This window comes from Macaca nemestrina, chromosome 2, assembly GCF_043159975.1.
Source record: "Macaca nemestrina isolate mMacNem1 chromosome 2, mMacNem.hap1, whole genome shotgun sequence".
Taxonomy (NCBI): domain Eukaryota; kingdom Metazoa; phylum Chordata; class Mammalia; order Primates; family Cercopithecidae; genus Macaca; species Macaca nemestrina.
In genome coordinates, this window is record NC_092126.1 from 1,754,422 (window position 1) to 1,780,520 (window position 26,099).

Consider the following 26,099-nt stretch of genomic DNA (forward strand, 5'->3'; position numbering starts at 1 on the left):
TTATGTGGCTCCCTTTGGCTACTATATGTATGAGATCTGACTATTTCAAAACTCTGGTGATATCACAAGAATGAGCTCCCTTTTAATGAAGCGCTTACTGGTAAGGAGAGTGGAAGTGAACAGGTAGAAACAGTGAGTAATTATTTTCAGTTTTATTTAATAAACATCAATTTCCTTGTAGAAAACAGAATTTCTACCAATTATACAATACTGTAATAAGGATAAACGTATTAAATCACAGACGTTGTTAAACGAAGATGCCCTCTTGCAGATCCAGTCATGAACAGACCTAAACTGGCAGTGCCTATTGTTCATTTATTATGGGTGGATTTCCCATTTTACAAACAAACCTTTTATTTAAGGGAAGAGGTTCAGCATTTCACAATGTCTTTAATATGTAATTTCCTGATACCGGAGGGGCAGAATTCCCCTCTGTCCATCAAGTGACATCTGCTTGCAGCTGTAGGGAATTTTGCAGGGCACGCTTTTCCAGAGATAAATACATATAAAGATATAACACATACGAGGTAATGCCCTGGTAACCATATATGCCCCCCAATCTTGTCAAACTATAATTTGCTTATCGTTCCTCAAAAAAAATTGTTTCTTGTCCCTTTACTACTTCACCTCTCCTTCTTTTCAGTTGCTCTTATTAGGAATCCACATAAGCATATACCTAAACACTACTATGTCAAGGGCCAGGCCAACTCCTATCTCTTTACTGAAGGACAAAGCCTTCCCTTACTATTCTACTCTACAGTAATATACGCTCTGGCCTTCTTTAGCCTTTATCATGCATTTGGCTCTAATGTTTTTGTTGCTTAATACTGCTAATTAGTTTTTCACAAGTTTTGACATCTTCAGTTAGATTGTAAGCTCCTTTTTTTTTTTTTTGAGACAGAGTTTTGCTTGTTGCCCAGGCTGGAGTAGAATGGCGTGATCTCGGCTCACTGCAACCTCCGCCTCCTGGGTTCAAGCGATTCTCCTGCCTCAGCCTCCCGAGTAGCTGGGATTACAGGCACCCGCCACCACGCCTGGCTAATTTTTGTATTTTTAGTAGAGACGAGGTTTCACCATGTCGGCCAGGCTGGTCTTGAACTCCTGACCTTAGGTGATCCACCCGCCTCAGCCTCCCAAAGTGCTGGGATTACAGGTGTGAGCCACCACACCCGGCATGATTGTAAACTCCTTAAAGGCAGATTCCTTTATTCTATTTTTCACACATTCCTCCTGCACCTACCTAGTAGATGCTGTAAATGTCCTGGTTTTGAAAAGTAACATGGTCAATCCCCTATAACCCCACATATGTATTTAGTATTCTTTAAAGCTTTTTCCAGAACCAGTCTGGTAATAAACATGGATGTTCTGCTGGCCCGATGCATGTTTTGAGGGTTTGGTATCATAACTCATCGGCTGACTCTGACACGGATGTTCTGCTGGCCTGATGCATGTTTTGAGTGGTTGGTGTCAGAACTCATCGGTTGACTCTGTGTCCCAGCCACAGGACTGCAGTTGATCGTCCTGTGGGAATTCAACCTCAATGTCATAAACAAAATTTGGATCATCCTTCTTCTTCTGATTTTTCTCAAAAAGTTCATCCATGATGCTCTTCCTTTTGGCAAGCTCCTTGTCATCTAGTTTGTTCAGGTCTTCCTCAGGATCAATGGTTGTTTCCCTTCGAATTTGTTCCATTGTTTCTGCCAAACTCTGCCCTGACAAGTAACCTCGTAAAAAACTGAATAGCTTCTCTAGCTGCCTCAGGGATACTTGTTCTAGGTAACTCTTGTGTCGAGGATTATTCTTTAATTGTTCAGCAGCTCTGGTGCAATCTGGGAAAGAGAAGAAAACTATATACCACATACATCATATACGCCACAAACTACTGCAACAGCCAAAATAGAACAAAAACTCTGAACCCTGAAAGCATTATCTCCATATAGTCAAGTAGCTAAATGGCTTGATTGAAATGAATTATTTTGTAGAACTATTCTTTTTTTTTTTTTTTTTTTTTTGAGACGGAGTCTCGCTCTGTCGCCCAGGCTGGAGTGCAGTGGCGCGATCTCCACTCACTGCAAGCTCCGCCTACCGGGTTCACGCCATTCTCCTGCCTCAGCCTCCTGTGTAGCTGGGACTACAGGCGCCCGCCACCACGCCTGGCTAATTTTTTGTATTTTCAGTAGAGACGGGGTTTCACTGTGTTAGCCAGGATGGTCTCGATCTCCTGACCTCGTGATCCACCCGTCTAGGCCTCCCAAAGTGCTGGGATTACAGGCGTGAGCCACTGTGCCCGGCCGAACTATTCTTTTATATTGAGCTTTCAGTGTGGTGGGAGAAGGAGAGATATAGTTTCGACTTCTTTAACTTAAAAATCACTTTGTAGAGATATTAAACACTTTCAACTGGAGAATATGTCTGAGAAGAAAAGTGATATTATAGCTTTTAGATAGCAGTAGTGGTATTAATAAAATATTAAGACTACAAATAAAAAACATTTGGAAGGAGAGAAGGGAATTAATATTACTGCATAATGCTATATCATTTAACCTAGGTAGCAATCCCAAAAAGATTATTAATTATCAAACTGGAAAAAAAATTCCCTTTTATAGATTAGGAAACTGAAGCTCATTGACACTAAGTAATTCATCCAGTGTCACACATCCAATCCCTGACAGAGTCATGATGTGAACCTGTATTTAGAGAATATTTAAGACAGGAGGCAAGATAAGACAAAAGTTACCTGAAAACTTTGAAAAGTTTCGAACTGGCATAATGCGCTGGCGAATTTTCCCCTTGACTTCACTCTCATAGATTAAGACAATAGCTGGAGGCTGAACCCTAATCCCACATTTCTTGGCAGTGCACATCATTCCCACGGACATGTCAGGGTAAGTCAGAGGAAATCTGATGGAAATGTGTAAGTTGCATAATGACTTCCTGCTACAGGGAAAAAACAACTAGGTGTTGGATAAATGTCATTCATTCCCCTCACCCCTTTGCCCCAGAAGATCCGATTCTAGTCTAGCTCTGGCCACAGATGCTCAGCCTGTGAAGCTCAATATTTTTTTAAAATTAAAATGTAGAATCTCCATGAATTTGTGTGTCATCCTTGCGCAGGGGCCATGCTAATCTTCTCTGTATCATCCCAATTGTGGTGTATGTGTGCTGAAGCGACCACAAAGAGAGCTTCCTATTTTGAGAGCTGCCCTGAAGGTTCAGTTTGGTCCTGGGTTAGTTTCAATCTGTTGGATCCCTAAGGCTCTCTGGTGTTCTCAAGGATATAGACTTGTTCATATGTGAATCTGGGGATGCAATCCAGTGTGAACCTCTTAGTGTACTGCACTCTTACTGAAGATTGAATATGAACCCCTAAGTCAGTCCAATAGCTGACCTATAGGGTCTTTACTATTTATCAATTAAAAAAGGGCATATCAAGCATCCTCGGTATCAAGGTACTATGAGTTTTTTAACCTTAATCATTTTGTCCTGAGAGGTTCACCAGTCCAGAGCTGTCTCCTTTGTACTTTCCCAATTATTTTACTAGAGTTTTTCGTTATTATTTATTTAATCATCTATCTTCCCTTCTAGTCAATATGGTATATGAGGGTGGGGGCATATTCATTTTTCACCACAATATCTCAGCATAATACCTGGAAAGTAGTAGGCATTCCATACATTGTTTAATGCTATGAATTAAAATGATGGTACCTGTACATTTTCATAAGCACTTACAGTCTAGAAGCCTGATCAAAAAGCAGACCTGATACAGAATCATCTTCTTCATATACAAGTCAGTAACATCTGCACGGCTTTTATTTTGGCCTACGTGTCTCACTATATGATATTCTTCTAGCTACAAGAAGCACAGCTATTAGTAGATGAATACTTACTATTCTCTCTTCCTTTCCCCACCCTCAATGCCCAAATAATACACTTAATCTCCTAAGCAGTGCTTTAGATGTGACTATGACATTCTCAGAAAGATTTGTAAATGTTAAGAAACATTGAGGTAAAGTGGCATAGGGTATGATATTTTCGTGAACTCAGTTCTGCTGAAGAATCACTATTAGGAACATACTTTTAATAAAATACTTAGCAGTGATTATACACCTTCATTGTAGAATACTGGGGGCAAAGGAGAGGGGAAACATATAGAAAATAATCACCCTTAATTGTGTCCAGTCTTTTTTCTAGGCATATAGTTTAAGTATGTTTCACACATGGTCGTACAAGCTATTTCCTGAAGTTCAAATTTAACAACATATGTTATTATTTTGTCATTAAATGTTTTACTACAATGTAACATTTTATACGACTGCTAAGTATTGTATTTTATGGATGTACTAAAATCATATTATTCACACTTATTGTTGGACATGAGAATTTTTACTCTTAGAAAATTAATCACGTATAAGCCCAGGCACAGTGGCTCACCCCAGTCAGCACTTTGGGAGGCTGAGGTGGGCAGATCACTTGAGGTCAGGAGTTCAAGACCAGCCTGGCCAACATGGTGAAACCACGTCCCTACTAAAAATCCAAAAATTAGCTGGGCATAGTGGCAGGTGCCTGTAATCCCAGCTACTTGAGAGGCCGAGGCAGGAGACTCACTTGAACCTGGGAGGTGGAGGTCACAGTGAGCCGAGACGGTACCACTGCATTCCAGCCTGGGTGACAGAGCAAGATTCCATCTCAAAAAGATGGAGACAGGCATGGTGGCTCAGGCCTGTAATCCCAACACTTTGGGAGGCCAAGGAGGGAAGATCCCTTGAGGCCAGGAGTTTGAGACCAGCCTGGGCAACACAGTGAGACCATGACCATGTCTCTACAAAAAATTTAAAAATTGGCCAGGCATGGCAGCATGCACCTGTAGTCCCAGATACTCCAAAGGCCAAGGTGGGAGAATCGCTTGAACCCAGGAGTTTGAGGCTGCAGTGAGTTGAGATGGTGCCACTGCACAACAGCCTCTCCAAAGCGTGATAAGCCTATTCTTTAAAAAAAAAAAAAACTTTAAAAAATTACTGTGCTCTACCTCTAATCTGATGCAATGATCCCACACCATTTTCTCCTTCTTTTCCTTCTCTTTTCCTTTTTTTTTTTGTTTTTCTTTTTTTTTTTTTTTTTTTTTTTTGAGACGGAGTCTCGCTCTGTCGCCCAGGCTGGAGTGCAGTGGCGCGATCTCGGCTCACTGCAAGCTCCGCCTCCCGGGTTTACGCCATTCTCCTGCCTCAGCCTCCCGAGTAGCTGGGACTACAGGCGCCCACAACCGCGCCCGGCTAATTTTTTGTATTTTTAGTAGAGACGGGGTTTCACCGTGGTCTCGATCTCCTGACCTTGTGATCCGCCCGCCTCGGCCTCCCAAAGTGCTGGGATTACAGGCGTGAGCCACCGCGCCCGGCTTTTTGTTTTTCAACGAATACTACTCCCAATTCACCTAACTAAAATTTGATGTTAGTAAACTAGAACCTACTGGGCACAATATAAACTACACACACTGACGCAATGGCTGTACTCCTCAAAGATGTATGCAGTTGGTGCTCAAATAATGTAGTTTTTTTTACTAGACTTTTTAAAATTTAACTTTAATTTTTGTTGAAGTAATGTTTGTATTTGGAATATAAAATAATTCTATAAGGCTTATAACAACAAACTATAGTCCTTGGCCCTACTCCTCTTCATACGGAGCCGGATTGAATTTTAAAAAGCATGCCTTCCAAAATTTCTCTCTCCATTTCTTAAGAAACATGCTTATACTACCATTTTCAGTTTTTATTTTTTTGAAACAAGTCTCGCTCTGTCGCCCAGGCTGCAGTGCAGTGGTGTGATCTCGGCTCACTGCAACCTCCACCTCCCGGGTTCAAGCGATTCTCGTGCCTCAGCCTCCCAAGTAGCTGGAATTACAGGTGCCTACCACCACGCCCAGCTAATTGTATTTTCAGTAGCGACGGGGTTTCGCCATGTTGGCCAGGCTAGTCTCGAACTCCTGACCTCAGGTGATTCGCCCAAAGTGCTGGGACTATAGGCGTGAGCCACCTTGCCCGGCTATTTTCAGTTTTGGATAGTATCTTTTGACATACATTGTTTCCCCTTTGAGACACCAGCTCTAGAGCCCTCTATTCCACTCCAAGCCGCCTGTGCTCTCTTGGCCTGCTTACAGATTCCACTCTGTTCAGGAAGAAGGAGGCCACGTTTATACAATTATTCTTCCTGGACACGAATACTCCTCTCTCCAGAGATCAGGAACTGCCTACAATCTTGTTGGGAAGCCCCACAGCACCTAAGGGTACGGATGTCGCCCAATCGGTAGACGATTCTCTCCCTACTCACGTCTCCACTAGTGCAAGGCTGGCTTTCTTACCCTTAGAGAAATACAGAAATGACATCTTCTGCAGGCCAACGTCTAAACACCCAGGAGTGGGTTTTTCCACCCAACCGCAGCGCACGGAAAGCACCTAAGCCGACTTTGAGGCCGGGCGGAGCCTGGCGCTGCAGGAAGAGGCCACAGCCACAGCCCTACTGACGAGCCCGAGGGGTGAACTCCCCGGCCGGAGGCCCGAACCCTCAAACACCGGGAAGCGGAGGTGGGGCCGGCCGGGGGCACGGTCCACCGGCTCCCACCTCGGCGTGCAGGGATTCCGGGGGGCGCTGGCCGAGCCGTTTCCACAGCAACAGGCCGGGCGCGCGTCCCCGCGCGTGCGCAGCTCCTCGCCCGCCCCCGGGTGGGCGGAGAGGGGAACGGCGGGGCCGGGACGGCCGCCTCACGCCGCCCGGGAACCTGTGGGGGCCGGGGCTACAGGCCGCGGGGAACCGCGGGCGCCAGGGGCGCACCCAGCCCTCTGTCCCGGCCGGTAAATCTGGGGCAGCGCGCCGTAGGAGCTGCGGGCAGCCAGGCCCCTTCCTGCGTCCGCACCTGGCCCCGCGCGCCCCTCTCGGGCGTCCGGCCTCCGGCGTCCTGGCGGTTCGGGTGGCGGCGGTTCGGGCGGTCGCCTGGCTGCTCCTCGGGGCGGCGACCGGGCTCACGCGCGGGTCCCCCGCGGTCCTCGGCGCCGCGCGCTCTGACGCGGGTAAGGGGCGGGGCTGCGGAATGCGGGCGGGGCTTGGGGGCCGGAGCGTGGGGAGCGGTCGCGGCTCCCCGGCCTCTCCGCGGGTTGCGGGGATGTGGGGACCCGGCGCGGGACTTAGATCAGCAGGGCCAGCCGGAGGAGGTCAAACGCTAGAGCCGCGTGCCCTCCTCCCGCCCCCGGCGCTCCCGTGCGCTTTGCTCTGCGGCGGATCCCGGGTCTCCGGAGAGTGGGGCTCGGGCCCTGCGGTTCCCAGGCTGGACTGGCCGCCCTGTCACTAAGGTCCTGAGAAGGAAAGTCAGCCGTCAGGCGTCTTGGGACGCTCTTGGGTTGCACGAAGCTTCTGATCACCAAGGGGCCAGCAAGGCCTTAGCGCCCTGTGAGGCCTGAGAATGCCTAAACCGAATATAGGACTGCGTGCAAACTGCTAGTTGTTCGTGCAAGTAGTAGTTGGCAAACTGCTTGTACTACTGAGGCAGGCAAGTGCGGGAATAATTACAATAAAGTGGTAAGGTTTGACGGGAGGAAAGCACAAACCCGGCAAGTTTCTCCATCTGTAAAATGAGGATGTTTCTGTCATCCTTGGTACCATTTAGATCCATTTAGTATGTGTCAATCAGTGCATTTCTGCTTGTGTGTTTACATACTGGGTTTTCAAGTTTATCTAAACAAAGGATTATGAGGCCAAGAATTTCTTTTTTTTTTTTTTTTGAGATGGAGTCTCACTTGCCCAGGCTGGAGTGCAATGGCGCGATCTCGGCTCACTGCAACCTCCGCCTCCCAAGTTCAAGCAATTCTTCTGCCTCAACCTCGCAAGTAGCTGGGATTATTACAGGCGCCCGCCACCATGCCCAGCTAATTTTTTGTATTTTTAGTAGAGACGGGGTTTTGCCATATTGGTTAGGCTGGTCTTGAACTCCTGACCTCAGGTGGTCCACCCTCCTCAGCCTCCCAAAGTGCCGGGATTACAGGCGTGAACCACCATGCCCGGCCAGAAGAATTTTTAAACAGTTGGATTTGGTCATCTCTAGAGGCTTCCAGCATTGGCATTTTATAATTAAAAAGGGGTCAAAATTAGCCGGGCCTGATGGCGTGGGCCTGTAATCCCAGTTACCCGGGAGGCTAAGGCAGGAGAATCGCTTGAACTAGGGAGGCCAAGGTTGCAGTGAGCTGAGATTGCGCCGTTGCACTCCAGTCTGGGTGACAGAAGGAGACTCTGTCTCAAAAAGAAAAAAAGTAAAAAGGAGTCAATTGGCCGGGTGCGGTGGCTCAAGCCTGTAATCCCAGCACTTTGGGAGGCCGAGACGGGTGGATCACGAGGTCAGGAGATCGAGACCATCCTGGCTAACACGGTGAAACCCCATCTCTACTAAAAAATAGAAAAACTAGCCGGGCGAGGCGGCGGGCGCCTGTAGTCCCAGCTACTCGGGAGGCTGAGGCAGGAGAATGGCATGAACCCGGGAGAAGGAGCTTGCAGTGAGCTGAGATCGGGCCACTGCACTCCAGCCTGGGCCACAGAGTGAGACTCCGTCTCAAAAAAAAAAAAAAAAAAAAAAAAAAGGAGTCAATTTCCAGAGCCAGTTCACCACAACCAAAGTAATATTTTTTTTTTTTTTTTTTTTTTTGAGACAGAGTCTCGCTCTGTCACCCAGGCTGGAGTGCAGTGGCCGGATCTCAGCTCACTACAAGCTCTGCCTCCCAGGTTTACGCCATTCTCCTGCCTCAGCCTCCCAGGTTTACGCCATTCTCCTGCCTCAGCCTCCCGAGTAGCTGGGACTACAGGCGCCCGCCACCTCACCCGGCTAGTTTTTTGTATTTTTAAGTAGAGACGGGGTTTCACCGTGTTAGCCAGGCTGGTCTCGATCTCCTGACCTCGTGATCCGCCCGTCTCGGCCTCCCAAAGTGCTGGGATTACAGGCTTGAGCCACCGTGCCCGGCCCCAAAGTAATATTTAAGAGGAAAAATGTTGAAGGTAAATTCATATCCAACAAATTCTTTTTAAAAGTGGTACTTTTGCCTTTAAAGTCATAATATTCTAGTATTTGCTATACTATTTGTAAATTAGCCTTTCTCCGGTCCCAGTGATCAACTGCTGTCTGGTGTACATACCGATAGAATTTAAACCTGTTAATAATTTTTCTTCTAATTTAATTTATAGTTGGATAGTAGCCCTCACTTCCCACCCTACCCCTGTTAAAATTAAACATGATGAAGAAAAATCTGGATTTGTGCTGGGTACAGCGACTCACACCTGAAATTCTAACACATTGGGAGGCTGAGGTGGGAGGATTGCTTGAGGCCAAGAGTTCAAGACCAGCCTGGAAAACATAGCAAGACCCTGTCTCTACAAAAAAATGTAAAAGTAGCCAGGTGTGGTGGTGTGGGCCTGTAATCCTAGCTACTTGGGAGGCTGATGTAGGAGGATTGCTTGAGCCCAGAGGTTCAAGGCTGCAGTGAGCTGTGATCATGCCACTGCACTCCAGCTTGTGTGACAGAGTAAGGCCCTGTCTCTCTTTTTTTTTTTTTTTTTGAGACGGAGTCTCGCTCTGTCGCCAGGCTGGAGTGCGGTGGCGTGATATCGGCTCATTACAACCTCCACCTCCCAGGTTCACGCGATTCTTCTGCCTCAGCCTTCCAAGTAGCTGGGACTACAGGTGCACACCACCACACCTGGCTAATTTTTTGTATTTTGGTAAAGACAGAGTTTCACCATGTTGGCCAGCATGGTCTCAAACTCTTGACCTTGTGATCTGTCCGCCTCGCCCTCCCAGAGTGCTGGGATTGCAGGCATAAGTCACGACGCCTGGGCTTTTTGTTCTTTTTTTTAAGAGGTAGAGCCTTGGCTGGGTGCTGTTGCCCACGCCTGTAATCCTGGCATTTGGGAGGCCGAGGCGGGCAGATCACCAGGTCAAGAGATCGAGACCAGCCTGGCTAACACGGTGAAACCCCATCTCTACTAAAAATACAAGAATTAGCTGGGTGTGATGGTGGGTGCCCGTAGTCCCAGCTACTCCGGAGGCTGAGGCAGGAGAATCACTTGAACCCGGGAGGCAGAGGTTACAGTGAGCCGAGATCGTGCCACTGCACTGCAGCCTGGCGACAAAGTGAGACTCCGTCTCAAAAAACTAAATAAATAAATAAAAATAAAAAAAGAACAAATAAAAATCTGGATTAGTATAAGATACATATGGGATTTGGGGATTTGTTTATTTGGGAAAAGATCATATGCTTCTCCAAAGCAAATACAATTTCTTTTTTGAGGGTTGGAGGTTTTCCAGTGAAATGTAACTAGACAAATTCTAAAAGAGCTGTAACACTAAAATCTCTTTCAATTTTAGTGTTGAAAGTGGAAGTATTTTAGGCTTTAAAAGTCAGGCATACCTTTCTTCTATTCGGTCAGGTAGTTAGTTGTATGACCCAGGGCCATTTACTAATGCTTTAGAAGTTCAAGTTTCCTCCTGCAAACAAATGGCAGTAATTTTGCTTATTTTGCTATAGATTGTGAAAGTTAAAACACATACGAAAGCATCAAGTAGAGGATCTCTAGCACGTTAGATGTTATTTTAAAAATGTTATTTTTTTCTATTCTTTTCTCATTCCTTCAGATAGTTTCACCTTCGCATCGTTTTTCTTAATATATCTTTTCAGAAATACATCGAATGGATTCAGCAATATGCAACGATAATAACAGGATTATGCAAATAATATATAGTAATATATAGTTTTCTGTGTGTGTGTGTGTTTTGTTGGTTTTGTTTTGTTTTGAGACAAGGTCTGGCTTTGTCACCCAGGCTGGAGTGAAGTGGTACAGTCTCTGCTCACTGCAGCCTCCCTCTGCCTCCTGGCCTTAAGCCATCCTCCCACCTAAGCCTCCTAAGTAGCTAATTTTTGTATTTTTCTTAATGGAGATGGAGTCTTGCTATGTTGTCCAGGCTTGTGTGTTTTTTAAATGTTCTTCCCACAGATTTACAGCTTTTAAAATGGGACAAAGTTCCATAGCAAATGCCTGGCAGAGTTGCTGGTCAATAGTAACTGAATTTTGAGTTTTAAGATGCTTACACTGAGTAATAGTTTTCTTTTTTTGTGTTTAGAGACAAGGTCTCTCTCTGTCACCCAGGCTTGAGTGCAGTGGTGTAATCGTAGCTCACTGCAGTCCCCATCCCGTGGGTTCAAGCAATCCTCCCACCTCAGGTGCAAGCTGGCACACCTGGCTCTGAGTAACAGCTTGAATGTCTGGAGTCTGGATGAAGTCAGTGTACTGAGATTTCTGGTTATTCTAAGTTTACAGTGGAACCCATTGAAGCTTTAAGTGCCTCCAGGTTTCTTTCTTTCTTTTTTTTTTTTTTTTTAAACCTTCCAGCATCTCCACAAGGCATACATGTACCATTTTCCTGGTTTTGTAGGCATGGATGTTAGAATATAGAAGTTGCCAGTATGTATCTATTTGATAACACAGTTTCGGTGAACTAGGGCCAAAATGGAGATTTCCTGGCTCTTTAGCCGTCCTGTTCCTTTTTGGCATCTTGGGATCACCTGAATAAAGTAATATTAATAACAAACACTTATATAGAACACTTAATATGTATTCTTACTGCTGTTCTAAGTGCTTCTACATATATATTAAATTCTTATGACAGCTAGTAGAGAGATAAACTATCTTGCCCAAAGTTGACACGGCTATTAAGTTGCAGACTGGGATTTGAAATCAGGCAATCTAACTTCAGAGTCATTGTTCTTAACCACAGTGCTATATTGCAAGTATATATATCTCAAATTGCTTAAATTTTAGAAGTTTTTTTTTAGGTTGGTTAGATTTTCTAGGCAAGTAAAGCCTACTAAAATAACTCTTTTCTAATTGCTTAAATATTATTTTATTCAGTGCTTTTATTTTTTTAAAAATATCTTTTGGCTCTTATAGGCACAAGGGCCATGTGTTCTGAAATTATTTTGAGGCAAGAAGTTTTGAAAGATGGTTTCCACAGGTAAGTTGCCCATTGATTTCTATTTCTATTAAAATAATGTCTCATATAATTGAGAGCAAAAAATTGATGGTTGAAATATGTATAAGTTGAAAAATCAGGCCGGATGCGGTGGCTCTCATCTGTAATCCCAACACTTTGGGAGGCGGAAGTGGGCAGATCACAAGGTCAGGAGTTCGAGACCAGCCTGGCCAACGTAGTGAAACCCTGTCTCTACTAAAAATACAAAAATTAGTTGGGCATGGTGGTGCACACACCTGTAGTCCCAGCTACTCCGGAGGCTGAGGCAGGAGAATCGCTTGAACCCAGGAGGTGGAGGTTGTGGTGAACTGAAATCATGCCACTGTACTCCATCCTGGGCAACAGAGCAAGACTCTGTCTCAAAAAGAAAAGAGAAAAATCACTTGCTTCCTCACAGTTACTCAGTGATGGCATATGTGGTTCACACTTTGAAATAATGATTAATTGAGTGGAGCAAAGAAGAAAACAAATATGTATTGTTTACCACGTACAATTGTCCCTTGGTATCTGAGGGGATTGGTTCCTCCTGGACCTCCCCCGAGGACACCAAAATCCTCAGATGCTTAAGTACCCTATATCAAATAGCATAGTATTTGTTTTTTGTTTTTTTTTTTTTGAGACGGAGTCTCACTCTGTCGCCCAGGCTGGAGTGCAGTGGCCGGATCTCAGCTCACTGAAAGCTCTGCCTCCCGGGTTCCCGCCATTCTCCTGCCTCAGCCTCCTGAGTAGCTGGGACTACAGGCGCGCGCCACCTCGCCTGGCTAGTTTTTTGTATTTTTTAGTAGAGACGGGGTTTCACGGTGTTAGCCAGGATGGTCTCGATCTCCTGACCTCGTGATCCACCCATCTCGGCCTCCCAAAGTGCTGGGATTACAGGCTTGAGCCACCGCACCCGGCCTCAAATAGCATAGTATTTGTATAGAACCTACACACACCATCTCATATACAGTATATTTTTATATATACAACCAGTGCCTATATATACAATATTCCATTTAATCTTCACAATGGCATGAGATAGATGATTTTTTCTTATTTTTCAGATGAGGGAGGTAGAGCTCAAAGAATTTAAATAATTTGGTAGAAATTAGGGTGATAGAGCTCTGACTCAGATTTAGTACTAGTATACTTCAAAGCCATCTCAAGTACTATGATACACTACTCTAAGTCACTATTTCTTACTACTGTTGATTCTAAATGACCAAGCTGTTTCCAAAAAAGAAACTATCTTCAAAAGATGAATATTTGCCTATATTGAAGATCTTTAAAAGTCTGGCAAAAGGGGCCGGGCGCGGTGGCTCAAGCCTGTAATCCCAGCACTTTGGGAGGCCGAGACGGGCGGATCACGAGGTCAGGAGATGGAGACCATCCTGGCTAACACGGTGAAACCCCGTCTCTACTTAAAAATACAAAAAACTAGCCGGGTGAGGTGGCGGGCGCCTGTAGTCCCAGCTACTCGGGAGGCTGAGGCAGGAGAATGGTGTAAACCTGGGAGGCGGAGCTTGCAGTGAGCTGAGATCCGGCCACTGCACCCCAGCCTGGGCGGCAGCGCAAGACTCCGTGTCAAAAAAAAAAAAAAAAAAAAAAAAAAGTCTGGCAAAAGGGTGTGGAAACCATTTCTCAAGAAAACTTCCCCAAACTGAAGCTTCTCAAGGTGATTATTTTGAAATGATTCTCAGATACTTGATATATAAATTCTGATTCATTTATTTTTTTTTTAATTTTTTTTATGCCGGGTGCAGTGGCTCACGCCTGTAATCCCAGCACTTTGGGAGGCCGAGGCCGGCAGATCACGAGATCGGGAGTTCAAGACCAACCTGGCCAACATGGTGAAACCCCATCTCTACTAAAAATACAAAACATCAGCCGAGTGTGGTGGCGGCGCCTGTAATCCCAGCTACTCAGGAGGCTGAGGCAGGAGAATCACTTGAACCTGGGAGGCGGAGGCTGCGGTGAGCCGAGATTGTGCCACTGCACAGAGTGAGACTCTGTCTCAAAAAAAAAAAAAGGGGGAAGGGTATAGTTATTTCACCATGAAGTATATTTGTGTTAGGTTTTTTGTAGATAGCTTTTTATGAGTTGAGGACTTTCTCTTAAGTTTCTGGTTTCCTGAGAGGTTTTTTTTTTTTCCCCCCCATGATTGGGTGTTAAATTTTGTCAGATACTTTTTCTTCCTCTGTTTTGAGAGGATCATACAATTCTTATATTTTATTCTGTTAATATGATGAAGTACATTGATGTTTCCAATAGTGAACCTACTCCTTGGTCATGCGATGTTATCTTCTTGAAATAGATCTGGATTTGTTTTGCTAATAACTTGCTAGGTATTTTCACTTGTATGTTCACGAAGGCTATAGGCCCATGACTCTGTTGTGATGCCTTATTCTGGTTTCACTGTCAGGGCATTGCTGGCCTTATCGATTGGGAAACATTTTTTTCTTCTCTAGTTTCTGCTTGTGTAGCATTGGTATTATTTATTCCTTTAATGTTTAATAGAATTTAACAATGACTATGTGAAGCTCTGGTTTTGGGTGTGTATGTTACATTTAGGATTGTTCTTGATGCTCTTGATATGTTCTTGATGAACTGGATGAGTTGACCCCTTTATCTTTGTGTAATGTCTTTCTTTACGACTGACAATATTCCTTGTTCTGGAGTCTCCTTATTCTACTATTAATATAGCCATCCCATATTTATTATTAATTTTTGCATATCTTTCTTATCCTTTTACTTGTATCGTCTTTATCGTCAGTGTGTTTTCTGTAGATAGCATATAGTTAAGGGTGGCCTTTTTTTTCTTTCCAAATCCCAAGAGCCTGTGAAAGGAGTTGCTGTTTTATCCATCTGTCAGTCTCTGCATTCTAACTGGAGTGATTAGACCATTTATTTTTAATGTAAATATTAATATGGTTGGTTTGGTTTAAATATATCTAGCTACTTTTTTTTCTATTTGTTTTTCTCTTTGTTGCATCTAGTCTTCTTTTTTTCTTGCCTTATTTTGGATACATTGAGTATTTATTAAGCATTCTGTTTTATCTCAAGTGTTGGCTAATTAGCCATCTCTCTGGTTTTAATTTGCTGCTTTAGGGTTTACAATGTGTAATCGTTACCTATCACAGTCTACCTTCAAATAATTTTATTCCATGTCACAGATACTGTTTTATCAGGACAGTTTCATCTCCTTCTCTTTTCTATGCTGTTGTTATCACATATTTTACTTTATTTTTTACTTGCGTTATGAGCCCCACAATATATTGTTATTGGTTTTTCTTTAAGCAGTCACTTTTTACATTATTTATTTTAATTGTGATAAAATACCCATAACATAAAATTGACAATTTTAACTTTTTTTATTTTTTATTTTATTTATTTATTTATTTATTTATTTTTTGAGACGGAGTCTTGCTCTGTGCCCCAGGCTGGAGGCAGTGGCGCCATCTCGGCTCACTGCAAGCTCCGCCTCCCGGGTTTACGCCATTCTCCTGCCTCAGCCTCCCGAGTAGCTGGGACTACAGGCGCCCGCCACCTCGCCCGGCTAGTTTTTTGTATTTTTTAGTAGAGACGGAGTTTCACGGTGTTAGCCAGGATGGTCTCCATCTCCTGACCTTGTGATCCGCCCTCCTCGGCCTCCCAAAGTGCTGGGATTACAGGCTTGAGCCACCGCGCCCGGCCTATTTTTTATTTTTTGAGATGGAGTCTCGCTCTGTCGCCCAGGCTGGAGTGCAGTGGCGCGATCTCGGCTCACTGCAACCTCTGACTCCCGCGTTCAAGCGATTCTCCTGCCTCAGCCTCCGGATTACAGGCACATGCCAGCACGCCTAGATAATTTTTGTGGGACAGGGTTTCACCATGTTGGCCAGGATGGTCTCCATCTCCTGACCACATGATCCGCCTGCTTCAGCCTCCCAAAGTATTGGGATTACAGGCGTGAGCCACCACGCCCAGCCTAATTTTAACTATTTTTAAGTGTACAATTCAGTGGCATCAAGTACATTCACATTATTGTGCTACCATCACCACCATTCATTTGCAGAACTCTTTATTTTGTACAACTGAAATTCTTTGCCTATTAAGCAATAACTACTCATTTCTCCTTCTGCCAGCTCCTGGCAACCAGCATTCTTGTCGCTGTGAATTTGACTCCTCTGGGTACCTCATATAAGTAGAATCATATAATATTTGTGACTAGCTTATTTCACTGAGCATAATGTTCTCACCGTTGCTTCGTGTTTTAGGGTATGGCAGAGTTTCCCTTCTTTTTAAAGCTGAATAAATTCCATTGTATGTTGAGACCACATTCTGCTTGTCCGTTCATTGTTGACGGGCACTTTGGTGGCTCCTGCCTTTTGGCTGTTGCCTCTTAAATGCCTGCTTCATGTACCCAGAAGTGGAATTGCTGGATCATGTGATAATTCTGTGTTTTTGAAAAATTGTCATAGAGTTTCCCATAGTGGCCACATCATTTTACATTCCCACCAGCAATGCTCAAGGGCTCCAATTTGTCTAGCAATCATATTTGAAAGCAATTAAAACATGAGAAAAAAGTATTTTATATTCCCCCACATAGTTACCATTTCAGATCTCTTCTTTCTTATAGATTTATGTTTCTATCTAGTATCATTTACTATCTGTCATTTCTTGCAGTGACAAATTCTCTTAGTTTTGTTTGTCTGAATCTTTATTTTGCCTTTATTTTTGGAAGATTTTCCTCCTGGATGTAAAATTCTAGATTGACAGCTGCTTTTCTTTTACTACTTTAAATAAGTTGCTCCATTATCTTCTAGCTTATTCTTATCTTTGTTAATCTCTACATAATTATTGATAACTTTTAAGATTGTTTCCCATTGACTGGATAATAATATGCCTTGATGTGATTTTCTTTGTATTTATCCTGCTTGGAGTTGGTTGGGCTTCTTGGATTTGTAGACTTATAATTTTTATGAAATTCAGAAAGTGTTCAGCCATTATATCTTCATTTTTTTTTCTGTTACATTCTCTTCTCTATTTTAGGAACTCCAAATATATGTATACTAGACTACTTGATATTGTTTAAAGGCCTTGGAGGCTGTTCTTTTTTTCTCCCTGGTCTTTTTTCTTCTCTGTGCTTCAGCGTGGATAGTTTCTGTTGCTCTGTCTCCAAGTCACTGGTCTTTTCTTCTTCAGCATCTAATGGCTTTTAATTACGTCTGAGTAAGTTTTTATTTCAGAAATTATATTCTTCATCTCTTAAAGTTGCATTTAGCTTTTTAAAAAAATATATCTTCTCTCTCTATCTCTCTTTTTTTTTTTTTGAGACAGGGTCTTGTCTCTGTCCCCCAAGCTGGAACATAGTGGTGCTATCAGAGCTCACTGCAGCCTTGACCTCCTGGGCTCAAAAGATTCTCCTACCACACCCTCCCTTATAGTTGGGACTATAGGCACACATCACCACGCCTGGCTAATTTTTAAATTTTTTTTAGTGACGGGTCTCTCCATACTGCTTAGGCTGGTCTCAAACTCCTGGCTTCAAACAATCCTCCTGCATCAGCTTCCCAAAGTGCTGGGATTTTACAGGCATGAGCCACCATCCTCAGCCTATTTTTTTCTTTTTTCTTTTTTTTAGATGGGGATTTGCTCTGTCACCCAGGCTGGAGTACAGGGGCATGATCTTGGTTCACTGCACCCTCCACCTCCCAGGCTCAAGAGATTCTCCTGCCTCAGCCTCCTGAGTAGCTGGACCACAGGCATGTGCCACCATGCCCGGCTAATTTTTGTATTTTTGGTAGAGACCGAGTCTCGCCATGTTACCCAGGCTGGTCTCGAACTCCTGAGATCAGGCAGTACACCTGCCTCAGCCTTCCAAAGTGCTAGGATTATAGGCATGAACCACCATGCCTGCCTTGTGGCCTATTTTTTTCTATGTAAATATCCAGTTGTTTCAGTACCATTTGTTGAAAAGACTGTCCTTTCCCCATTAAATTACGTTGGTACCTTTATTGAAAATTGTGTGAGTGTTACTGGATTCCATTCCTTTCCATTGATCTTTGTCTATTTTTACAATAATGCTATAGTGGCTTATGACATGAATTATGAAAGATCTAATGGATGATTCTGACATGTTATAAATATTTCATTTGACTTTATAATCTACTTTTGGAAAATGAATTTTGAAATACAGTGTTTTCACTAATAGGAATACAGTGTTATGTTATCTCATTTAACAGTTGAATGAAGAGATTTACTTTAAATGTACTTGTCTTACAGAGACCTTTTAATCAAAGTGAAGTTTGGAGAAAGCATTGAGGACTTACAGACCTGCCGACTCTTAATTAAACAGGACATTCCTGCAGGACTTTTTGTGGATCCATATGAGTTGGCTTCATTACGAGAGAGAAACATAACAGAGGTACAGTGATTAGGGGATTTTTTGGGAGAGAAATTAATTTAGGGGTGCTATAGTTTGGACTAAGAAAAAATAGCAGGTTTCCTTTTCATTTTGTTAAAGTGTGTAAAGTGACATTTTTAGAGATAGAATGGACATAGTCTTTGTCAAGTGAGTGACTCTTGTCAGGAATAAGCCAACTAAACTGAGCTAGTTAAATGCTTTTTAGCAAGATGGTTCACAGCTCAGTGACTAAGAAAATTATCTGTGTGGGCCGGGCGCGGTGGCTCAAGCCTGTAATCCCAGCACTTTGGGAGGCTGAGACGGGTGGATCACGAGGTCAGGAGATCGAGACCATCCTGGCTAACACGGTGAAACCCCGTCTCTACTAACAAATACAAAAAACTAGCCGGGCGAGATGGCGGGCGCCTGTGGTCCCAGCTACTCCGGAGGCTGAGGCAGGAGAATGGTGTAAACCCGGGAGGCGGAGCTTGCAGTGAGCTGAGATCCGGCCACTGCACTCCAGCCTGGGCGACAGAGCCAGACTCAGTCTCAAAAAAAAAAAAAAAAAAAAAAAAGAAAATTATCTGTGTGTATGTGTATGTCTTGAGAAAATTAATGATTAGTAAATAGTGCCTCAACAGTAACTTTGTTAATGAGAATGACATATACCCCAACATCTGGGTAAGTGTCGCATCATTGCATTCTAGCCTGGGCGTCAGAATGAGATTTTGTCTCAAAAAACAAAAAAACAAACAAACAAAAAAAACTGAGGCACAACAAGGCCAAGTAACTTATCCAAAATCATATAGGTAAATGGAAGAGCCAATAAATGGATCCAGGATTGTCTGGTTGCAATATTGTTGCCCTTGCTGGGCCTAAATCTTACCCCTTAGTTAGAAGAGTTTCCTTGACTTTGATAAGAATTCCTTGGGGGCACGTTTGTACAGATTATTGCCTTCCTGGGAAATCCTGATTCATTAGGTCTAGATTGGACCCGAAAATCTGGTTTGAAGAACCCAGATGATTTCTTTTTTTTTTTTTTTAATTATTGTGGGTACGTAGTAGGTATATGTAACCCAGGTGATTTCTGTTAAGAAATTTTGGGAGACACTGTCTTAGTTGATAAGATTATAATCTACTTATAATTTTTAAAACTGTAAAATAGATGCGTCTATAGTTATTCATGATGGCAGTTTGTTTATTTCTAATCGTGGTTTAGGCCAGTTTCTTTACCCGTTTATTGTATTTTAATTTTTTTTGAATAAGTAATTGCATTCTCAAGGGTTCATTGAGTAGATATAGAAAGGTATGCAATGATAGCATTCTACCTATGTCAACCCCAATCACCAAGTGTGTTCTCAGTTTTTTGTGTATGTATCACAGTTCACATACACATACAATTATGGAAGGACCTCATTTTTTAAAATTTAATTAATTTTTTTTTTTTTGAGACAGTGTCTCTGTTGCCTAGGCTGGAGTGTATTGGCACAATCTCGGCTCACTGCAACCTCTGCCTCCCAGGTTCGAGTGCTCCTGCATCAGCCTCCTAAGTAGCTAGGATTACAGGTGCATGCCACCATGCCCGGCTAATTTTTGTATTTTTAGTAGAGTGGGGGTTTCACCATGTTGGCCTGGCTGATCTCGATCTCCCGACCTCAGGTGATCCGCTCGCCTTGGCCTCCCAAAGTGCTGGGATTATAGGCGTGAGCCACCAGCCAGAAGGATCTCATTTATTTCTTTTCTTCAATGAATTATGAATTCTAAGTGAGGCTTTTCAAATTTAAAATAATGGATTTCAAATTTCAACACAGTTTTTGGCTTGTAAGGACATGGGTTGGAATCATATTTAAATCTACTTAATAAAATCACTTACTGTGTTCTAAGAAAATGGAAGTTTTTTGGATGGGGATTACCCAAAAAGTCGTACCTTTGGATGGGGATGAGATTTGGATGTTTGAAGGTTGACTGTTACAAGGGTACAGGTAGAGAGTGCCATTATAGATTGATTAACAAGTTTATCTTGGTCTTGATTTTCTGCTTTCTAATCTTCTAATCCCTAATTATAAGCCTTGTAAGTGTAGGTACTTCTTTATTTTGGAAACTTCTAGAAAAATAGATGTTACATTTGTGACATTTAAATATATGGAATTTGATGCCTGACATATTAGATGCTGCTTGCTTCTGCCTAGTTGAGATTGTGGCCCAATTCCTTGTACAGAAAAACTTTGTTATGCTAAGTATTATTATATAATAAGTGTAACTGGGTAGAAGGAACTTATATGTAGGGACTGACTGATGCTTGTATACCTGGATTAATGTCTTGATTCTGCTCCAGGAAATAAAATTTTTGGCTGCAGCAAATGGAACTGTGGGCCCAAACTAAATGAGTGATGTGCCAGCAAAATGCTTTGTAAGGAGCTTGTGATGGTTTGTGAATAATTTGAAAATAAATGCAAGCCTTAAGTAGGTTCACCAAGGATAAGGCAGATCAAATAAACCTCATTTCACTTTTTTAGGTAGGGTTATTAAATGTATTTTTTCATCAAAATATCTTAGATTCTTTGAAAGCAGTATAATATTAGATTGAAACATATAAAATTGCTGTTTTATAGGTCAAAATGGAAACACTTTCTGAAACCGTAAGTTTTACTCAAAGTATGTAGTATTAAGGCTTATGCTTAATAAGTGGACAAGTGGAGAACAGGTAACAGATTTAGTCTCTTACTTGAAACAAGCAAGAAATAAACAAAATATATGAAATAATGGGAAAAGTCATTGGGTATCAGGCAATGAAGGGCAGAGATATCCAAGAGAAGGGAAATAAGTGAGGTGAGCCCTGCTGTCATCCAGCTTATTTCCTTGAGAATGTTTTCAGGCTTAATGCAGGGAGGAGAAACTCAAGCAGAGCCTAGTGGACTTTTTGAGTTGAGGAGGTAAAGTTGAGATTCTGGGCAGACAGAGGTCACTGGAATTCACAAGACAGTGTACCAGAGAGGGGAGAACTTCATGGAGTCAGAACTCCAGAAATAACAGAAAGTTCCTTTCAAGTATGTAGCTGAGTATTTTTCAGTGTTTATATGTTAGGAAACTACCTGATGCCAGGGAAAGAACCATCTAACAAAATGAGCGGTAACAGTGTGTCTCTGTTGAGTAACTGCACTCACACAGGGACAGGAGTAGTACCTCGTCCCAACAACCAAACTGAGAAAAGCCTTATAATTTCTTGAACAACGGATAAACAGAGAACTTTTACTCAGTAGCAGGGAATACTTAGCCGCAAACTGAACGTTGCTTTAGTCCTGCATAACAAATCTTAAAAGCAAAACCTTAAAAAAAAAAATCAAACTGTTTCTAAGTAAACTATCTGCATTGCAAACAAAGCTCAAGAATATGTATAGGAATACAGACGTATCCAGCAAGATCAAATCAGCAGTTTCTTAACTCTAATAAAAAATTAGCAGCTAAGCAAGGATGTAGGGGAAAAAAATGACCTATAATGAGGAGGTGAATCAATCAGTTAAAACCAATCTAGAATTGCCCCAGATGTTAGAATTAACAGGCCATAGACCGGGGTTGGTGGTTCACGCCTATAATCCCAGCACTTTGGGAGGCTGAGGCAGGTGGTCACTTGAGGTCAGGAGTTCGAGACCAGCCTGGCCAACATGGTGAAACCCCGTCTCTACTAAAAATACAAAAAATTAGCCAGGCGTGGTGGTGGGCACCACCAGCTACTTGGCGGCCGAGGCAGGAGAATCACTTGCATCCCGGAGGCGGAGGTTGCAGTGAGTTGAGATCGCGCCATTGTACTCCAGCCTGGGCAACAAGAGCGAAACTGCAACTCCGTCTAAAAAAAAAAAGAATTAACAGGCCATTAAAACAGTTACTGTAACTGCATCCCATGTGTTCAGAATTTAACTGGAAACGTGGAAGATATTTTTAAAAGTCAGCATTGAACTTCTAAAGATTAAGACTGCAGTGTGTGAGATGAAAAATACACTGAATGAGTTAGTGGCAGATCAAATATTGCAGAAGAAAAGATGAATGAACTTGAAGATACTGCAATAGAAACTATCAAAAATGTAAAACAGATAAGAAACAAATTTCCAAGGTGAACAGAGCATTAATGAACTGTGTAACAACTAAGTGGCTTGCCCTACATGTCACTGGAGTCCCCAAAGGGTAAAGTGAGAGGCAGAGATGGAAAAAATATTTGAAGAAAATTTGACTGAAAACTTTCTGAATGTAATGAAAACTATAAACTCAAATATGAAAGATGCTGAAGTACAAGAACATGAAGAAAACTATATAAAGGTACATGATAATCAAATAGCTTAAAACAATGATAAAGAAAATGTTTAAAGTAGAGAAAAAAAGATGTTACACACAGAGGAGCGAAGATGATGACAGGTGGTAACTACAGGGTAAATATGTAAGACTTCCTTTTTTTTTTTTTTTTTACTATTTCAATCTCTTTACAAGATAATTGACAAAAATAATAACAATGTAGCATAGCATTGATACCATATGTAAAAGTAAGATGTGTGACAGAAATATCACAGACGGCTGGGCTCAGTGACTCATTCATACCTGTAATCCAAGCACTTTGGGAGACCAAGGTAGGAAGATTGCTTGAGGCCAAGGAGTTTGAACCAACCCAGGCAACGCAGTGAGAATCTCTACCAAAAAGTTTAAAAATTAGTTAACTGTCAGGCGTGGTGGCTCACGCCTGTAATCCCAACACTTTGGGAGGCCAACGCGGGAGGATCATGAGGTCAGGAGTTCGAGACCAGCCTGGCCAACATGGTGAAACCTCATCTCTACTAAAAATACAAAAAATTAGCTGGGCATGGTGGCGTATGTCTATAGTCTCAGCTACTTGGGAGGCTGAGGTGTAAGGGTTGCTTGAGCCTGGATGGTTGAGACTTCAGTGAGCTGTGATCACGCCACTGCTCTCCAGCCAGGGTGACAGAGTGAGATCTTGTCTTGAAAAAAGAAGAGGCTAGGTACGGTGGCTCATGCCTATTATCCCAGCTCTTTGGGAGGATAAGGCAGGAGAATGCTTGAGCCCAGGAGATCAAGGCTGCAGTGCACCATGATTGTGCCACTGCACTCCAGCCTGGGTGACAGAGTGAGACTCCGTCTCAAAAAATAAGATAGTAGGTGCATATAAAGCATAGTGAGATAAGGCTGCCAAAAAGCTAATGCAAGTTTTGCCTAAAGAAGATAATACTGCTACTGTACTCTATGAGTATTTCAAAGGCAGCTAATATGAGGAATGATTTGGAAACCATGTCATGAGAACCCAGGAGAACTGTGAACATTTCCCTTGTCAGGAGAAGACTTCGTGGCAGCAGCTATGGTTGCTTTCTGATGATTGAAGGATCCCTAGTGGAATAAGGAATGAATTTATTGTAGACATTGTAAGCAAGAACAACTGATAAATGTTACAGGCTAGTACATAAAGTTTCTACTCATGAAAAAGAAATAACCTTATAACGGTAGATAGATCGCGATGACTCATAATAATGAGCTTCCTTCCAGTCACTGGAAGTACTCAAGCAGTGGTGGTATACCTGAAAAATACCTTTGTTGGTACAGTGGTTTAATTTTATTACTTCTAAGGTCCCCTATGACTCATGAGATGATACAATTCCTTGACTTTTGCCAAGGAGTTCTGTTCCTGCTGTGATTAACTGAAAAGGAACAACATGAAAAGAAAACATAGCACTTGGTGTCACTGTCAGAGGACAGTTAGGATGCTTGATGGATGGGAAGGAGTTAATGCTGTTTGTTTCTTTAAGTTATGCCCAGGTTTTGCATGGACAATCTAAAGAGAAGTTATGTGTGTGTGTACATCCATACATGTACACATAGGTCATGTGTATAATGCCTGGGTGTGTATGTGGATATATGTGTGTGTGTACATAAATATGTATGTATGCGTGGATATATATATGTGTGTAATAAATAAATACACATGTTATAACTCAGGCCTAATTTCTGCCATGTGTACACTTTCACTTTTGGTGAATACTATACTTTTCTATAAAATAGTTTTTACCATATTATTTTAAGAAATCATTTACTATTTTTTCCATTAACTTTTTATACCCTCTCTAGAAAGAGTGCTGGCCTTTGCTTTGACTTCCTGACCGCAGTGCTCATACTCACTGCCCTCACTTGCTTCTCTGAAGAACAGGAAATTGTCAGAATGATACCAGTCATTTTAACTCAATACAGGTTTTACCCTTTGTCATCGTTTTTGTGCTTATTGAATAATGCTATATTCACAAAATTTCTCAGTTCTTAGGTACCTGTTTTGTCACCTAAACACAGACTAATAAGAAAATATTACAGGAATAATTTTTATTATGGGGAAATTTGGTACCCTAGAATATAATTCCCCCAGTTTATTTTTAGTAAGCAAACTTTTATTAACCATAAATTGTCTTCTGTTTCTCTCCTTAAAATTGAGGATGGAAGGGGAATGGAAATTGTTTGTAAAGGGGGCAAACTTGACACTGCTCTGTGTGTCTGAATATAGTCTTCCGGTTTTCACTTTTAAAAAATCTTCCTCATTCATTTCTTCTTGATTAATATTTATTTTCTTTTTGAACAGGCAGTGATGGTTTCAGAAAATTTTGATATAGAGGCCCCTAACTATTTGTCCAAGGAATCTGAAGTTCTCATTTATGCCAGACAAGATTCACAGTGCGTTGACTGTTTTCAAGCCTTTTTGCCTGTGCACTACCGCTATCATCGGCCACACAGTCACGATGGAGAAACCTCGATTGTGGTCAATCACCCAGATTTGTTGATGTTTTGTGACCAAGGTGAGGGCTGCAGGTGTTTTCTAAGGGTCAGAAAATAAGAATAAAGGTATGGTGGCAAGTTCTCCTTCTGCTAGGGTGGCTGGCAAAGTTCTATTTCTTGACCTAAGTGGTAGTTAGAAGGGTATTTGCCTTATAATAATTCACTAAACTATGTATTTGAGTAGATTTTTATGTGTGTGCTTTATTTTACAATCAAAAAGTTAAAAAGAAACATGCATTTGCCATCCCTGTCCTTGACACCGCTGCCCCAACTGTCGTCTCCTTCCCTCTACGACTAACCCACCATCCTGACTTTCAAATACTTACTTATGTTTCTTTATATGTTTATCATCCAGATGGGCATTCCAAGATACTATACCAAGACTAAGGTCTTGTCCATTTATAAAAATCTACTATTTCCCTCAAGTCTCTTAATTTACAGGTTTCTCTCTATCCCTTTCCTTTCTTCCAAACTGAACTGTTGAAAGAACCTGGGCCATTTGACCTGCAGAGTTGGTCGTAGCTGGGGTTTTGCTAATTGTACTCATGTTCCTCCTACTTCTTTACTTACTGGAAATTGGCAGCTGGCTCCAGAGGAATGATCAGATTCAGGTTTGATTCCTTTGACAAAACTATAGGTAGTGCTGTGTTCTCTTCTCAGTAGCCATTTAATCTTAGTAGGCATGTACATGTGTTTATTTTTGCAGCCTTTGGTCCACATTGCCCCTCTGTTGCTTTTTGTTTCTTCGTACCAGTCTTGCAGGACTCTGTGGCTTTTGATGTTTTGTTTCCACTTGCATGTATTTTGATGTTTGGGAAGATACTTTATCACCTAGTTTTGTTGTAAATTTTGTCTGTGAGTTTTTTA

The 26,099-nt window shown here is 42.3% G+C and overlaps 2 protein-coding genes, 1 non-coding gene and 1 pseudogene across 8 annotated transcripts in view; 1 reads left to right on the top strand and 3 right to left on the bottom strand.

The window, feature by feature from the left end:
- LOC105470783 (phosphatidylinositol glycan anchor biosynthesis class X) overlaps window positions 1-26,099 on the top strand; it is a 34,510-nt gene that overhangs the window by 2,954 nt on the left and 5,457 nt on the right. The window contains exons 1-5 of one of the 5 annotated variants that reach the window (XM_011723019.2): window positions 6,926-7,058; window positions 11,974-12,037; window positions 18,299-18,440; window positions 25,039-25,252; window positions 25,816-25,869. In XM_011723019.2, coding sequence (XP_011721321.1) covers window positions 11,985-12,037; window positions 18,299-18,440; window positions 25,039-25,252; window positions 25,816-25,869 — 463 coding nt within the window. In that variant the 5' untranslated portion in view covers window positions 6,926-7,058; window positions 11,974-11,984. Of the gene's footprint in view, window positions 1-6,925; window positions 7,059-7,190; window positions 7,535-11,973; window positions 12,038-18,298; window positions 18,441-25,038; window positions 25,253-25,815; window positions 25,870-26,099 lie in introns of those variants that run through there. The other 4 variants (XM_071090579.1, XM_011723018.3, XM_011723017.3 and 1 more) reach the window with 4 other exon arrangements.
- Window positions 138-6,599, bottom strand: LOC105470784 (centrosomal protein 19). 2 transcript variants are annotated; one of them, XM_011723020.3, is made up of 3 exons: window positions 6,353-6,588; window positions 2,738-2,937; window positions 138-1,829 (listed from the first exon to the last, which is right to left on the bottom strand). In XM_011723020.3, exons 2-3 carry the CDS (start codon window positions 2,877-2,879, stop codon window positions 1,468-1,470), a joined length of 504 nt encoding a protein of 167 aa, XP_011721322.2. In that variant the 5' UTR covers window positions 2,880-2,937; window positions 6,353-6,588; the 3' UTR covers window positions 138-1,467. The 2 variants fall into 2 exon arrangements, with proteins under 2 accessions (XP_011721322.2, XP_070946681.1); XM_071090580.1 differs by lacking the exon at window positions 2,738-2,937 and having other exon boundaries at window positions 6,353-6,599.
- On the bottom strand, window positions 3,069-3,175 carry LOC112424786 (U6 spliceosomal RNA). The gene has a single exon (XR_003015725.2). It is a non-coding gene; the product is annotated as a U6 spliceosomal RNA (small nuclear RNA).
- LOC112424796 (U7 small nuclear RNA) lies at window positions 10,338-10,374 on the bottom strand (annotated as a pseudogene).